Source organism: Adiantum capillus-veneris, chromosome 10 (genome assembly GCF_014529385.1).
Source record: "Adiantum capillus-veneris isolate H3 chromosome 10, ASM1452938v2, whole genome shotgun sequence".
NCBI lineage: Eukaryota > Viridiplantae > Streptophyta > Polypodiopsida > Polypodiales > Pteridaceae > Adiantum > Adiantum capillus-veneris.
This window is the reverse complement of record NC_140940.1, coordinates 63,355,974-63,374,375: the sequence shown is the minus strand read 5'-3', so window position 1 is coordinate 63,374,375 and position 18,402 is coordinate 63,355,974. Positions and strand designations below refer to the sequence as shown.

Here is an 18,402-nt window from a genome sequence, read left to right as displayed (position 1 = left end):
TCTAGCCGACGAGGAGTTGAACTGAAGACCTATTATTCAAGAGAGAAATGGCATAATCAATCTATCATACTTGGCATGGGTGATAGAAAGGTTATACCATTTATCTCTTTTTATTGGCACACACATCCACACACGCGCACACACACAGAAGAAGAGAGTTATAACGTCGTAGGAAACTATCTTAAAAGACGTTAAAGATTAGGTTATATGTAGACTTACATTAAATTAGATTTAGGTTTATTTTTAACTAGATTTACGTTTATTTAAGCTAGATTTAGATTTACGTTATATTAGATTAGATGCGGGTCTCCATAGACTGCGATGCCTGCATGAAGCGGGTGAAGAAAGCCCTCAATGGAATATAGGGTATTGCTGCCTTCACTCATAGTGGGCTCCGTCGATCCAAAAGTACTGGTGAAATGTCTTCAGAAGATAGGGAAGAAGGTGGATCTTCAGGGCGGCAAGAGTCACTACATCCCCGACACAATGACCATCTAGACAACCTCTAGTCATTAGACTTACGTTAAATTAGATTTAGCTTTATTTTTAGTTAGATTTACGTTTATTTAGATTTACGCTTATTTACGTTAGATCGAGTCCACGCAAGAATTACTTACGGTTTAGGGTTTAGAGTTAGACGAACAGTGAAAAGATCTACTGTGAAAAGATGTTAAGATGAAGTGAAGTGCTACAGCTAGAGAAGAGGCAAAGGGATTTTGTCCACTACATGCAGTATCATGTAGACGTGGGTGTCTAGATTTCTTGTACCCACAAATATAGGTATTGACCAATAAAGACGAGATTATAACCCGGTGGTTCTGATCTCCGTGCACCTCTAGACCGAGGTGTGCGGGGATTGGACATGACTAGAGAATGTGAGGTAAAGAGAGAGAGAGAGAGAGAGAGAGAGAGAGAGAGAGAGAGAGAGAGAGAGAGAGAGATAAGACGAAGAATGCCAATAGAATATTAAATTTGTTGTCCAGGTTATAAGTTTTTTATCCTCATTATGAGTAGCGACGAGGATGTGGGACCGTCCAACCGAAACACCTATCTCTCAACGAGGGTCTTATGTCCTTGTAATCAATGCAAGCATGCTGTGCGACGGACAAGACGTGTTTCTTTGCAGCACGTTCGCGAATTTGGCGAGTTCGATCCATCTATTATAGATCGAGTTGTTGCCAATTATAACTCGTCGGACTCTGACGCTGGCCAACAAGCAGCAATCTTGCAACCCAATAGACGTGTTCGCAGGCGCTTTGGTCAAGCAGCATATGTGAGGCCACAAGATGTAGCCTCTGACAGCTCGGGGGATGATCATGCAGAGCACATTCCCAACGAGGCAATGTTTGAGCCCGAGATTGATGAAATGATCGAGACGATCATGGATTCAGAAAGGCTTATCTATGATGATATGAAAAGTGAAGCCGATACGTCATCATTGTATAATGGAGCACGTATGTCTAGATTGAAAGCACTCCTGGTTCTTCTCAACATGCAGGCAAAGTTTGGATGGAGTGACACTAGCGTCACAGCGCTTTTCAGGTGATCTATTACAATTAGTTTACTTTAATAGAACTCAAATGTATAATGATCTGATAGATTTTTACACGACTGTATCATATTTTTATGTTGTGTAGATTGCTGAAAGAGCACATTCTACCAGCTGACAATGTGATGCCAGATTCCCGAGATGAAGCAAGAAAGATTTTGCGAAACTTGGGGATGGATTACAATTCTATCCACGCTTGTCCTAATGACTGCATTCTTTTCAGAGGGGAATACACAGACATGGAGAAGTGTCCGAAATGTGATTCCGAAAGATATCGAGTAGATCTCCACGGGACAAAAATTCCACAAAAGGTTTTGCGACATTTTCCTTTGCTTCCTCGCATCAAGCATTTCTTCGAATGTAAGTCCATGGCCGCCCTAGCATCATGGCATGAGGAGAATAAATCTTCGGATGGTGTGCTACGAATTCCTGCAGATTGCGCAGCCTGGAAACATATAGATGGAACATGGTCGGATTTTGCCAGGGAAGCTCGAAATTTGCGCTTAGGCCTGGCTATGGATGGCGTAAATCCATTTGGTCAAAGATCAACATCTTACAGTGTATGGCCCGTTGTCATCGTCAACTACAACATTCCCCCGTGGTTGACTACGAAGAAGGGGCACCTATGGCTAAGCTTGATTGTGCCAGGGCGATATAAAGTGGGGAATATGGATGTGTATCTTCGTCCACTATTGGAAGAGCTACAACAATTGTGGATTGGCATAGAGGTGGTGGATATGAGCCGACACACAGGACGACGGAATGCTTTGATCAGAGGTATTCTAATGTGGACCATGCATGACTATCCCGGGCTAACAGAATGCTCAGGTGATCTATTGACACTCCTCACTCAGACACTGTAAATCTTGTTTTTTCCCCATAGTTGATCTATTATCATGTGTATACATGCAGGGCTTCAAACAAGCGGATACAGAGCATGTGTCACATGTGGACCTAGACTGAATGCACGTAGGGCACCCTCACTGAAGAAGCAAATCTACGAAGGTCATCAAGCGTATCTTCCGAGAATCATGTGTTACGCGACGGCTTTTTGGGAAGAGAGCCACCAAGGATGTCTGCACAAGCATGGTTAGAGCAGAAGGAGATGTGCGATGACGGATTGCCTCCAGGGATGAAGAGACTATCTCTATGGTACGAGTTACCATACTGGCCCCAACTCGTGATCAATCACTTGCTCGATCCAATGCACATATTCAAGAATGTGGGTAATCTACTATGGGACCATTTGACCGGCAAGAAAGATACTTTGGGAGCCAGAGTTGACCTTAGAAATGTGGATCGTATGGAGCAATATTGGCCGCAAACAGCGTCTGATGGATCGATAAAACTTCCTAAAGCACCATGGATTTTCACAGGAGCCCAAGAACGCAAAGTAAAAGAGGCCATTCGATCTTTGCGGACCCCCACTGGCGTAATGCACTCGCTCCGAACGTGTTTTACTAAAGAAGGAAAGCTTACCGGTTTGAAGTCACACGATTGGCATAAAATGTGTCAGGTACGTTCATAGTGGACTTTAATATCATTGCATAAAATGTGGACTTTAATATCATTGCTGCACATACTTTACAGTTTATTTTACCGGTTGCCATTGAGGGATGTTTGTCTCTCGACATCCGTAACACAATCTACAAACTTGCAAAGCTGGTGCAATGGATCTCACAAAAGGAGATCGACGTAGACTCCATACCATTCGCCAAACTAAATGCTGCGGAGCTTGTGTGCATGTTTGAGAAACATTTTCCTACTACAATGCTAACCATTCAGGTGCATCTTCTTGTTCACATAGTTGATGAGGTGGAAATAGCTGGCACAGTTCATTCCAGATGGATGTTCTTCTTAGAGCGTTTCATGAAAACGCTTAAGGGATATGTGCGTCAAAAGGCACGTCCGGAGGGTAGCATGGCAGAAGGTTGGTTGGTATCAGAGTCCCTAGTGTACATTGGAGAGTGGCTAGACGGATTTGATAAATCCCGGGACACGCTATGGCGAACCATAGATGATGAGCGCATATCTGGGATTGTCATGTGCAATCTCGGTGTTGAGAAGAAGATGACGGAAGATCTAGAGGCTAAAATCAACCGATTTTGCATGCTTCACAATCCAGTGATGCAAAAGTGGATTTCACAATATGAGGATGCAAAGCAAGAGCGACAAAGGGCACGAATCGAGTGGAGACGGGGAAGACGACCACCGATGCACTATCCAGCGGTTCTGGAGAGCCTACCAACCTTCATGAGCTTAAGATGGTTGCACAACCAATTGAAAAGCGCACAACAATGCGGTGACGAAGTGACTGAAGAAGAGTGGGAGTACTCTCGGGGTTGCGCGACCAAGGTAAGTTTGCAATGTACGACTAGCAAGTGACTTTATTTATAAACGTTTGAACGGCCACTCATAATCTTTGTTCGTTGTAGTATAAGTCATACACAGCAGCATGGTGTAAAGGTCGACATTTTAGGGTGGAACGAATCGACAAAAAGCGTTTTACTCAAGATTGTGGAATCATGGCAAAATTTGAACAGTCTAGTCGACGACGTTCCTCTGATGCAGATCCTGTGGTGGCGGAACTCACTTACTTCGGCACGCTGCAAGAGATTTTGAGGATCGATTACAGAGGATTTTTTGTCGACTTGTTCGACGTGCAATGGTTCAAGATAATCATGGAGGGTCGAAACGCTACTGTGCGTAGAGGAGAGTCTGGTTTTCTTGAGGTGGATTCTACTAAGAAATGGACTGACCTAAGAGACACTTTCGTACTACCCGAGCATTGTGAACAAGTAAGTATATAAATAGTTAACATCCCCCTTTTACAAGTTATGTGCTTGAAAGCTCTCATGTAAGTTATGTGGCTCTGGCAGGTAGTATTTCATCCTACAAAGTCTACATCAAACTGGTGGTACGTCATAGAGGTAGCCCCTCGTAGTGCAAGGACGTATGAAGGCTACCATGTGCCAATCACAACGACATCAATGGAGGAGATCAGAGAAGATGCTCAATCAGAAGCCGCTGCGGTGGTGCCAGACGAGCATCAAGATGCTACTACTCTATATGGGGTGCATGCAGAGGAGCTACAAAATGAAACAGAGGATATGTGTTTAAACGGAGAGCTCTATATAGATATAGGAAGTTATGCTGAGTTATGCGAGGATGAGAGAGAGATCTCTTAAAGCCACAAATATTGTATTTGAACAATTTTGCTCCGTGCTGTAAAAGCTCTAGCTCTCTAAGTAGCTTCCATGGTGTGTAACGCTCTTTTCTACTCGCGCTCACATCTTTTGATTGAAAATTCTGAGTTTTCGACTTGCCTCTTCTACCACTCGATTCATTGCGTCATTGTATTTATATGCGTCATTACGTCATTGTATTTAATGGTCTTTGCGTCATTGTCTACTCTATTCATTCAATATTAAGTTTAAATATTCGTGTGTTTAATGCAGGTATGGATGATGAGGAGTTTCTTTCTTCTTTGTCACCGCAGCAGAGACAGTGGTACGTGGAGCGTCATCGCTCTGGCGCATCATCGCGCGTTCCTACACCATCCGCATCTCCCTCTCTTTCGGAGCATTCGGCGCGCTCCGAAGCTTCGGCGTCGACGAGACGAGCGTCACACTCGTCTAGACACCGGCGCTCTAGTGGTGGCGGTGGCGGTTGTTGTGGGGATTCCGCCACCGATGCCTCCACACCGCCTCGTGTTCGACGAGGCTCTTTACCCTCCCCTTCTTTGCCCGCCCCCACACCAGCCACAGCATCGCCGTCTACGCCAGGTTTTGCACGGCTGACTGTTCCTAGAAGCTACACACCTCTACCTACTCCGCCAGGAGCCACCCCACTCGACACTCCTCGCTTCGGGGCCCAGACGCCGGTGGAGACACCTGACGTCCGTACCCCCATCGACACGCCGCTAGAGACCCCTGCCGGGACACCCAGGTTCACGCGTCACCGGCCAGAGGGCTTGCCTTACTCCGTCGACATCAGCGGCGGCATCATCATGGATGATGACGGCAAGAAGGTGATCTCGCGCATGCGTGGTCTTTGCTCTCAGCTGTTTAGACACTATATACTAAACAAATGGAGTGAAGTACCAAGTGATTTAAAAAACAGAGTCATCAGCATACTTCATGATGAGTTTCCCGTTCCAACACGGGATCAGCGCTTCAATGAAGACCTGATGAAGATTCGAATGCGCGAATACTGCAAACACAAGCGTTCCGAAGTGCAAAAAGCAATCAAGAATGGGTGGAATAGGCCAGATTGGCTGGCCAAAGAAGATTGGAAGAATGCGAAGAAAGCAGCGCGCGAGAATCCCGACAAGTGGAAGCAACAAAAGGATGCAGCCAGAGCGCGAGTAGAGGCAGGGAGCTCGCACCACTTGGAGAGCGGTGGATGGGCATCATTTGAGGCCGATTTTGTAAGTCTTTTCACATTGCTCTTTATGCATGTTCGATAGTTTAGGGTTTATGAGTTTTTTAGTTCTAACATAATGAAATCTTTGTATGTTTTGACAGTGGTCGATGACAGGACGTGATCCCACACCGTACGAGCGCGAGTACGCAGGCAGGAAGGGCTTAAACGCCCTGATGGACATTCTCAGTTCTCGCGGCGGCATGGTTAGTATTAGGGTTTACTCTTTTTTATTTTTTGTATTGTTTTATAAATGTCGTTATATGTTTATATTTACTGAAAACTGTCTTATTGTCTTTTTTTGCAGAATCCGACAGATACGCCGCTTGGACGCGATGAGACGTCTGATTAGACGACGTCAGTTTAGCCGTAGCTAGATAGCATTAGTTTAGGGTTTCTCATAGCTTATGTATCATGAGACGGATTTTATACGTCTTTTTGAACCATGTATATTATTACATTTGTCACCGCAATTCCTTTTGCCAATCAATTCTTTATGCCTATGATGTTGTACAATTGTCATTATTACATTTGCCAATCAATTCAGTTTGTCTATGATGTGTACAATTGTCAATTTTGCAAACAATGCGTCTTGTGGGTGACTATTTTGGGTCTATTATTTACCTTTGCACTTTTTTTAAAAAGTGAATCAAGTACAATATGGTTGATGGGTGGCAGGGCATTCAATGCCCTGCCACCAAAAAAATATTCTCTCAGGCGTCGCTATAAGCGTCGCTATAGGCGTCGCTATAAGCGTCGCTATAGGCGTCGCTATGAGCGTCGCTATATAGCGACGCCTATAGCGACGCCTATAGTGACGGCTATAGCGACGCATATAGCGACGCTCTCGTAGCGACGCTTTTAGCGACGGTTATAGCGACGCCGGGGGTTATAAAAACCCAGTGTATTTCCGTCGCTAAGAGCGTCACAAGAGCACATAACCTCTTGTAGTGTTCATTAAACCTCCTACCTTACCGCATGAACCTGAACGTGTTCTCGATTATCATGAGTTGCATACATGTCATCATGTACATCAACAAGTCTTAATCAAGTGGAAAGACCGACCTGAGGAAGGTGCCACTTGGGAGAACATTAATGTTCTTAAGAAGAAGTTCCCCACTTTTGTTTTCGACGACGAAAACTCTTGTTAAGGGGGGAGTAATGTCAGGACACCGGCAAGGCCTGACTAGACAAGGGCAGGGCCGGGCTAGGCAGTGTGTAAAGGGAGTCCAACTAGGGAAAAGGGCCAGCGGCTATGCTATATAGTGGGTGGTTGGGTGGTGGACTCCTAGGTTCTAGTTCCCCTTGTCTAACACAGAGGTTGGCACACGTGAAGCGTGTAGCTGTCACTCATCTTTCATTTAAAGATCCATTGTATGCGATCGAGATCTTCAAAGTCCACTTGCATGGACCTATAGTGAATCAAAAAGTCAAAGACGAAGCCACAATTATGGACATCGCTCGTCACGAAGTTATTCATTCACTTGCCATGGTTTGTCACATGAATCATCCAATGCTCATTTCATTTTTTGGAATTGTGGCCATGTAGAGAAGGGGATAAAATATTTCAATGCAGCTAATTTCATGATTTTGGAATGGTGGCCATGTAGAGCAGGGAATAAAAGAGTAAAATGCAGATGGCAGTCAACCTGCCATTATCAATTATGTGACCACTAAAGGAGTAGTAGAGATATTGCATAGTAACATTTTGTAGATAATTAATGCTCTTCTTCAAACCTTGAAGAATCTACATGCACACGACTATCTCTATAATGACCTACACTCCTACAACATGATGCTTCATTTTGGACTGAAGGGGGTCTATGCAGGCATTGTGGATTGGGAGTCATGTACAAAGACCAAAACAGAGGCATTCTTTCCTCCACTCTGCAACTTTCAAATAGAAACTAGAAATCAAAGCAAGAGATATTTTTCATGGGCCTCCTAGAATGCATATCTACTAGTCCCCCTCCATGGAATAAAGCCATGGAAATATTCTCCATGTGTCATACTTGTAAACAACTCTTACAGGGCATGTTGGTGCCTCAAGAGAAAAACAAAAGTGATTGTTTAAGCAATGTACTTAACCACCTTCAGAGTGGCAAGCAAAAAAATCCCTTAACCCGACCTAACTCTTTTGATCTTTCTTGTTGTCTAAATGGTGGGCATAAAGTGGGCTATGACATTGTAATGCTTTTTGGTCTATGACAGCTGACGATCAAAGTGATGGTTTGATTGTTGTCTTTTCTATAGTTGAAAATGTAAATTGTATAATTGATCAAGCTATCTTGTGTCTTTTCTACGACATGGTGATAGATATTCTGTCTCTTTTTTGCAGCATGATTAAGTTATCTTGTATTTTTCTTTCATGGTTATAAGTATGTGAACATCAAGTAGTATAGCATGACTATCTTTCATAGTTTTCAAGTAATCACACCGGGAAAAACTTATTGGACTTAAGTCACACATCTTCATCTTCATGAAAAACACCAAAGATATCATCTACTTCATCCATATTAGAGCATTCTGAAGCTATCTCCCATTGCATATCATCATCATTATAGCCATGAGTTTAGAAGACACCGTAGTGCTTTTATGTTGCTCTTGTCGGAATGTTCACTAGCTTATGGATAAATCTCATGTTGCAGATCTCTCACAGTTTCCACTTGATGTTGCAATAGATAAAACCTTTATTGTAATGTGTTGCAGATCCACTTTCTTTCGCCATACTTCTTCCATTATATAGGCACACTTGTATGTGAAATGGCATATGTATGCCATGAATCCTAGAACATACTAGTTATGTTAGCATAATCAACTCGCTGATGAAAAGCAGTTTTCCCATTCTGAAAGGGCAGGGGAACTGAACATGCTCATCACCACCCAACCATGCCCTATATAGGCCCTTGGCCTTCTAAATATAGGGACCCCCTTGACTGCATGTCCGTCCTGGCCCTTGGCCCGGACTAGTCCTACTATTGTCCTGACATTACTCCCCCCCTTGGAGAAGCGTTTTCGTCCGCGAAAACACAAGTGATGGTATCTTCATAAGAACACTAATGTTTTCTACCGTAACATCCCACATGGATCCAACGGTTCATTTGAGCGGAACCTGGTTTAGTAGGAGGTTCAATGAAACCAAGAGTAGGGAAAAACCCACAGCTCTATTTACACCCACGATTATATTATAAAAATCATTGAATGCACAAATGTTCATGAGGAGCTACATACTCCTTTTACAATGAATATTTTATGAGGAGCTACATCACTCCTTTTACAATGAATGTTTTATGAAGAGTTACATCACTCCTATCCTATCAAATACAATAATGAATACAAAGATTGAATAAAGAGGTGTAAAAACTATTGATTAGCTCATGTTATCATGAATATGGCATCACTAAACATGTCTTCATAAATCTTATTGTCACCAAGTTTGTCTTCATGAAATCAATTCTTTGATCAATCCTTCATAGATCATAGATTCAAAAAACATAGTCATGAAAATTTTCAGCATTGTTAGTGAAATAATTACATTCACAATGCCATAAGAGATGGTTCGCGACGACAACATATATACACACCACAACATATGTGTACATAAAGTATGAATGTAAAAGTTCAAGATGCGTGATTACGTGATGTAAATGACATGTGTATATACTACATAAAATGATATTTATCAATGTAGTCATATCAATGAATATCATCAAAGTATTAACATAACATCATCATTGTATCAATAAAAATGAATAAATCATCATGGTATCAATGAAAAGCATCATGGTATCACCGAGAATAATCATTGTATGAATGAAAAAACATCATGGTATCAGCAAGAATAACCATGGTATCAACGAAACAACATCATGGTATCACCGAGAATAATCACTGTATCAACGAAACAATATCATGGCATCACCGAGAATAACCATGGTATCAACGAAACAACATCATTGTATCACCGAGAATATGGCACCCATTTCCCTGGGTAGTGACTTGCCGGTCACATTTTGGTGACCTAGGCCGGATGGCATCGCACCCATCCCTCCTGGGAATGTCTTTTAACCCACCCTATGATTCACTAGGATATACTCCTCTTCCCATGATGGATGCCCATTGGATGTGTCCGTCTCTGTGCATTCGGGGTCACTGCAGGGTTACCTAGCTCTTTTCGTTGTCCATTTACACGCATCTTCTACCTTCTGTGCACCTCGTTGGTCTTTGGATCCTTCTTTACAGTTTTTTTGGTCCTTCCCATCTAGAAAGTGCGTTTGGGAGGCTTCCTAGAGCTTGTGGTATTCAATGAGGGAGGGAGTGTTTTGTGTTTGTGATGGGGGGGGGGGGGGGTTCCTCTTGATATAGGGTGGACATATAAGTGGGATCACCCCTCCATGTCTTGTGTTTTTGAAGTAGACACCCCTAGCACAATAGTGTGACTTCTCCATACCTTGCGTGCTCCAAATATCCAATGAACCATACATGTTCATAAAGTATGCACCATGTGCATAGACGATGTGTTGCCCATAAAGTCACAACACATTGATGATCAAAACTAAAGCATAGAATAGAACAAGGAAAAATAGAAATCAATCACCATATAGTGTTTAATGTTTATTTCACCCCATGCAATGACGACTACCTTTGTGAACTCCGCCACCAAATTTTGGATTGTTCTTCTACTTAACAATGGAGGTATTGGTCCCATGACAATCTATTGAACTTAAGAGCCCTTCTACTTTTGAGATATCGTCAAGCGACCTCTCCGCAAGCTTCATTATAAAGACATTATGAAATAGGAAGGTTGAATAAACGATCAAAGATGCGCATAGAAGCCTGAGTGTGCACATTAGGAAGAGAATGGGTCTACAAGGGCTTCTTTATTTTGTAGTTTAAGGGAGAAACCTTTAGTATTAAGAAAGAAATCTAAGGACCTCTTTTGAATTCAAACACGCAAAATGGCTAGTATATTTGCATTCAAATTTTTTCCCAAAATCAAATCCTCTAGTTGTTTCGTGTAGACATCCTTGTCAAGATTCCCATGAAGGAAATCCATCTTAATGTCTATCTAAACAAGTTCCATGTCGTGAATGGCTACTGGTCCAAGCAAAAGATGGAATTTAGTTATCTTGACCACCCAAGAGAAAATCTCATCAAGGTCCACATCTTTGTTCATTTTGAATGCCTTAGTGATCAATCTAGCCTTATGCTTAAGCTTGGGATCTATCCTTATACTTAGGCTTGGGATCTTCTTTTTAGACTTAAACAGGGAGAAAATGAGAGAGAGAGGGAACTGTAGTAAATTTTGAACTTCACACTATGCTGAGACATGAGCAAAGATAGTCTAGAGAGAGAGTGAGAAAAGGAGACCTGCTGGGAACACCACGCTTCCAATAGTGGAAAATTTTGTGCATTGTAAAAGGGTCATCTCTGCAACTCTCATGCCATGGCAGCCTCCTGTGTATATTGCTACTTAATTAATGGTGAAAGGCTCCTTTAGCTATGGATCCATGGAACTATAAGCAAAAAGGGAAAAAAATCTCATGATATGAAGATGTTAGAATGAATCATTAGTTTGTGACCAAGTGAAGGGACAATGAGTCTCGGACCCTCTTTGAAGGTTACAAACAAAGATTAATGGAAATTTCCTAAAATACATTATGTTACTTATAATGCACTTTGCTAGTGGAACTTTTAAGTTAACCAAAACTTTTGTCAAGGACCATAGATTTTTGCACACTAGTGGCATTCTTAAATGTATGCAATGATACATGTAAAGAACATAGCATGAAAACGGATTTCAATTCAACATCAAAGTTAAGCTTTTTCACTGTCACAACTGATTTGAGGATTGTAAGTTCAAATTGATGTTTTCATCATAAAAACAAGAAATCATTGAAATTAAAAGAAATCATCACGAGATAATTATATGAAGTAAAAACTATCTAGATCACAAGAAATCATTATGCAAAAACTTAATGGCATCATAGAATAATAAACATAACAAAATATTATAAAACAAAATCATGAAATCACAAAACGGTTATCTTAATCATTGCAGATGAGCTGAAAATAATAACATGGTATAATAAATTGACTTCATGCAATATTAATTCTTTCAATTATAATAAATCATCATGAAAAAATATCATCGTATTAAAATGACTCTATTTAACAAAAAACTATCTCAATTATGCTAAGTCATCCAACAAACAATGTTATGGAACATAAAACCGTTTCAGTAAGAAACCATCCGTATTATCATGAAAGTGTATCATGGTATCATGGAACAACTTCATGAATGAATGAAATTCTTACTAACAAAATCAATAGAAAGGACTTCTAATCATTATGAAAATATAGCATGTCTTATAGAAATCCATTCAAGAATAACCATCTTAATGAAAAATGATCTGTACGAATGATTTGTAATCACCATGAAAATGTATCATGACCTCATGAAACAACTCCATGGTGTTGTTTCATGAGACGACTTATATATGTCTTTTTGAAAACCGTGTATATTTTTTCAATAATGACAATGGTGGTTTAACTATATCATTTGCAAAGTTTAGCAATCAAGTGATTTTGCCTATGATGTGTACAATTGTCATTGATTTACTTTCACCAATTTACACTTGTCAGTTTTGTATCTTTATTCTGCAAACAATACTATGGATGATGAAGTTAATGGTTAAATTGTCTTGTGTGTGACTACTTTGGGTCTATATCTAAGCTTGCACTTTTTTTCAAAGGTGAATCAATTAATGAAACATTCAATACGGTTGATGGGGCATTCAATGCCTTGCCACCAAAAAAAAATTCTCTCGGGCGTCTCTATATAAGGCTCTGCAGCATCCCTATAAACGTCGCTATGATCGTTTCTATAGGTGTCGCTATATAGCGACCCATATAGTGACCATTATAGCGACGCTTATAGCGAGGTTCCCGTAAAGACGTTGTTAGCGACGCCGGAGGTATAAAAACCCAATGTATTTTCGTCGCTAACAGCGTCACAAGAGCACACAACCTCTTGTAATGTTTCAGGTTGGAGGCTATTTATGTTATAGAATTGATATTTTATTATTTATTGCAGATGATAGGTGGAAAATTAGACTAGACCTAGCTTGGCCTGTGCGAATGGATATATATATCATGTACATGATATACATATCCATTCGCATAGGCCAAGTTGGGTCTAGTCTTTTCCACCTCTTAGCTGCAATAAACAATAAAATATCAATTCTATAACAATTTACACACAAAGGAGATAATGCCTCTATCCATATTTACCAAGCGGTCAAAAGGAGTAAGAGAACGTACCAATGCAAGCGTAGGTGCAAAGACAGTGGATAAGGAGTTTCCTTACTCAATGTCAATTAATATTTTATGTTGATTTGAGATATCTTCAAATGGCAATGATACATTTTTATGGTGTACACCTAATGGTGAGGCTATAGTAATGCATAGTCTTTATTTTTGAAACTATATGTTATTTTGGACATTTTCCACTGATAGGTTCAAAGTTGGTGGTTTTATGCTCAATCTAGACAAGTGTCAGATTGTGAAGAAATGAAGACTAGAAAGGATGAGTATTACTCTCATGAACGAGATATTACTTCATGCAAATTGTACAGCTATGAACAAGGATTGTGCACCATCTTTCAATATGCAGTGGGAGAAAGAAATTTGGTGGCTTGGTGCTATTGAGGTTCCCAAGGAGACCCATGGAGTGCTTGCTTGGATTTTTGAACGCATTTCATGGATAATACATTAAGGCACATCTAGCTAGGGAAAAACTCCAAGTAGATGACATAGAGGAGTTTGAAGTTGATTGGCACTTAGGTGGCAATTTGAAAACAATCAAGTACATTCTAAGGTGCAAACAAGGGGCTGGATCTCTATATCTTTGTCCATTCTTCATTCAGGGCTATAAGGGAAATGCACACAAAATTGCAATGGTTGATGAAATAGAAGAAGAGGAAAATTCACAAATTACACGTGTGTGGGAGCATTTGGTGCTACGATGTCCTATGCTAGGGGAGCCCAATCATGCCATAAAAGACACTGAATAGTGAAACTCTATAGTTAACTTCCCTCTAAAAAAGGTGCATTTTTCATTAGGAAGAGGATGGGGTATAGGAGGGCCTCTTTATTTTCCATGAGATTATGGAGGTGATTAACATTTAAATATATGCATGACATGTGTGCAAGAAAGGTGTAAGAGTGGTCAAAGGATGTAGGTTTCTCCCCAAAGCAGAGGGTGGAAAACTTTATGGTTTTTGGCCTTCCGTAGCTCCTATATATAATCTCCAATTTGAGCCGAGATTATATATGGTTTGTAATCTACACACCAAGCTCTTTCTGTAGATATGTTACATGGTATGGTTTTGGCCACTAGATTTTAAATTTGATTTTGGGAAAAAAAAATTCAATTCAAAAATTGTACTTCGATTGCTTTCTTAATACTAAAGGTTTGACTCCCTTAAACTACAAAATAAAGAAGCCCTTGTAGACCCCATTCTCTTCCTAATATGCACACTTCATGCTTTTATGTGCATCTTTGATCGTTTATTCAACCTTCCTATTTGATAATGTCTTTATAATGAAGCTTGCAGAGAGTTCGCTTGAAGCTATCTAAAAAGTAGAAGGGCTCTTAAATTCAATAGATTGTCATGGGAGCAATACCTCCATTGTTGAGTAGAAGAACAATCCAAAATTTGGTGGTGGAGTTCACAAAGGCGGTCGTCATTGCATGGGGTGAAATAAACGTTACATACTATGTGGTGAATGCTTTCTATTCTACCTTGTTCTATTCTATGCTTTAGTTTTGATCATCAATGTGTTGTGGCTTTATGGGAAACACATCCTTTATGCACATGGTGCATACTTTATGAACATGTACGGTCATCGGATATTTGGAGCACGCAAGGTATGGAGAAGTCACACTATTGTCCTAGGGGTGTCTACTTTAAGAATACAAGACATGGAGGGGGTTTAGTGCGCTCATTCTATCTTTAGGAAATGTGGAATTTATTTTGTCGTACCACCTTTGGATGCAAAGTGTCGATTGAACGTGCAAGGTCATCATGCTTAGCAAAAGAAGCGCGTCGACTAGCCCATGCTTGTTCCTTAGAGTACTGGTGATCCTCACAAGGTCCAGTACGACATGCAGAGTGGCAAGCATCAAGGACCACGATGGGAAAAGTCTAGGCCAGGAGGTAGGAGCCAGTAAATGTACTTGGAATTTGCATAGACATTGTTTGATTGTTTATGAAAATTTTCAAATAGACATATAGCTCCGTGTATTTGGGTAGTTCTCTACTTTCATGTGATTTTGTAATTCAAAAGATTATTTACTTGTGCTTTTAGCGGCTCTTTTTCACCATGTGAACCCACACTTATATGTATACCCTAAATCAACATGAACCCCCCCCCCCCCCCCATCACAAACATAAAACACTCCCTCCCTCACTGAATACCACATGTTCTAGAAAGCCTCCCACATAGAACCCCCCCCCCTCCCCATCCCACATAAAACTACAAAGAAGGATCCAAAGACCAACGAGGTGCACAACAGGCAGAAGAGGTGTGTAAATCAACAACCAAAAGAGCTAGCTAGCCCCGCACTGACCCCGAATGCACAGAGACGGACATATCCAATGAGCATCCATCGTGGGAAGGGGAGGACATCCTAGTGAATCATAGGGTGGGTTAAAAGACATTGCCAGGAGGGATGGGCACGCTGCCATCCGAACCAGGTCACCAAAATGCGACCGTCAAGTCACTACCCAGGGAAGTGGATGCCATATTCTCGATGATACCATCATGTTCTTTCGTTGATACCATGGCTATTCTCGGTGATACCATGACGTTGTTTCGTTGATACAATGATTATTCTCGGTGATACCATGATCTTGTTTCGTTGATACCATGGTTATTCTCGCTGATACCATGATGTTGTTTCGTTGATAAAATGATTATTCTCGGTGATACCATGATGCTTTTCATGATACCATGATGATTTACTCATTTTTATTGATACAATGATGATAAATATCATTGTATGTAGTATATACACATGTCATTTAAATCACACGTAATCACGCATCTTGAACTTTTACGTTCATACTTTATGTACACATATGTTGTCGTGCGTATATATGTTGTCAAAAGAGTGGCATCGCGAACCATCTCTTGTGGCATTGTGAATGTAATTATTTCACTAACGATGCTGAAAATTTTCATGACTATGTTTTTTGAGTCTATGATCCATGTAGGATTGATCAAAGAATTGATTTCATGAAGACGAACTTGGTGACAATAAAAGATTTATAAAGACATGTTTGGGGATTCCATATTGATAAGCTAATCGATAGTTTAGACACCTCCTTATTGAATCTTTGTATTCATTATTGTATTTGATAGGATAGGAGTGATGTAACTCCTCATAAAACATTCATTGTAAAAGGAGTGTTGTAGCTCCTCATAAAATATTCATTGTAAAAGGAGTGATGTAGCTCGTCATGAACATTTGTACATTGAATGATTTTTATAATACAAGGGTGGGTATAAATAGAGCTATGGGTTTTTCCCTTGATCCCCCAAGGGTTTTTTTTCATCCAAAGTTAGGGACCCTTACTTGAGCGGGGGTGTTGAGCTTATATGTGAAGCTACTTAATATATGGCTTCTCTATATATAGCAACCAGGTCCCCTCTATATATACATCATCTCATGTGTGTATTCCACACACTTTGGGGTTCTATTTCTGTGCTCTCTCTTTGTCTCTCAACAACTTGTGTGTAGCGGAAATTAGCATGAACATAATAAGCATTTCATTGTAATAGATTGCTAATGAGCATAACAACAGTGCTTGGGTGAAGAGAGCAACAAAAATAATAACATCTAGTTAGATAGCATGAACAATACTTCAAAAGAGAGAGAAATTAAGCTATTGACAATAGTTGAGGACCGGATTTACATGGAGCCGGTCCCCCCTCCACAAGGCTTTGAATTATACGTTTCTCTCATCAAGAGAGTCATTTTACAATACAATTCTTTGTGTTCCTTCAATACTCGCTAGTGCAATGAAGATGGAAGCTTCAAGCACTAAGCAAAACACTTATAAAACACAACATCAATTCCATCACGGTCTCAGGCCCAAGACCTCACACACCTTAGAAGACGGTGAGAGCTAGCGGGGTATGAGAGTAGATTGAGAAGAAGAAGGAGTAGTCTTACAAGAAACATGTACATCTCCTCACATAATCACTCATATTAGCATAGCTTAGCTTAGAAATTAGCATGGTAGAGGAGATGAGCATGCATTGAATCTTGGCTCTTGGATGGATTTGCATCACTGTGATGCAACACGGGAGAGAGAAATACATTGATAATGAACAAAGAATATACAGAGTACGAAGAGTAAACAGATGGAAATAAAGAGTCTGTATGGATACAAAGTAATCATTACAAGAAGATCATAGCTCGTTTCATAACCTCTCGACCACCCCGCAGCTATCTTAATCACACTCTCACTCTCACTCTCACTCTCAATCTCAATGTTGTGCACAATCTCAATCTCAATCAAACTCTCACTCTAAATCTCAATCACACTCTCAATCACAATCGCCCTCTCAAAATCTCCGGATAGCAACAAGGATCATAATCCGAGTTGTAACACGATCACAATCCCAATATCATGACACCTCGAATAGATCCTATTTCACACATAGATTTCTGCAACTTCTACAAAATAGCCAAAAGAACATACTGGTGCAACCAATTCAACATCATAATCAAATTAAACATGTTAATTTTATACCATCATAAATGAGTATAATCACTTCTTGATTGGATCAAACAAAAGAGATATTACCAGTGTCTATTTGTTTGTAAGCTAACTTGTTTGCTGGTTGTACATTGTCCTGCTGCTGTTGACAATTTATTTCTATCATAACTTTTACAAACGAACTCGGAAGAGAGCAATCCAAGTACTCAAAACGACGGGAATAGGTCTAGTCTACAAGACGACGCAAGCAGAATTGAGAAAAACGTCTTTATTTGGCTGCAAACGAAACTTTTAGGTCGCTACGCATAAAAACACATTTTTTTGGATCTCTACTACTTTATCAACTTATTTTAAGCCTACTCATGCATTTTAAGCTAAAACACATAAATATAAAACATTGATATTAATAAAAATCTCAATGTTAACTACGTTTTTATTGTACTGTCATAGACAAACTATCTGTTATTCATTAATCTTTATCAAATATGTATTTAGTGTATTATTTAAAATATATATATATATATATCTTCTCTTAATATCTTAAACTCATTCATATAAGCTCTATCTAATAGACTATTCAACAATCTTTCAAATCGTGCTAAACAAAAGATATGGTATAGTACATTCTTTTCGACTTTA

General features: G+C 40.2%; 1 protein-coding gene across 1 annotated transcript; it reads left to right on the top strand.

Annotated features, from left to right (window-relative positions):
- The first annotated feature begins 2,907 nt into the window (after nt 1–2,907).
- Nucleotides 2,908–8,318, top strand: LOC147448952 (uncharacterized). The gene is made up of 3 exons (XM_086521486.1): nt 2,908–3,065; nt 5,008–5,783; nt 8,310–8,318. The coding sequence occupies exons 2-3, from the start codon at nt 5,010–5,012 to the stop codon at nt 8,316–8,318; spliced, it is 783 nt and encodes a 260-aa protein (XP_086377612.1). The 5' UTR covers nt 2,908–3,065; nt 5,008–5,009.
- Nucleotides 8,319–18,402: the final 10,084 nt, after the last annotated feature.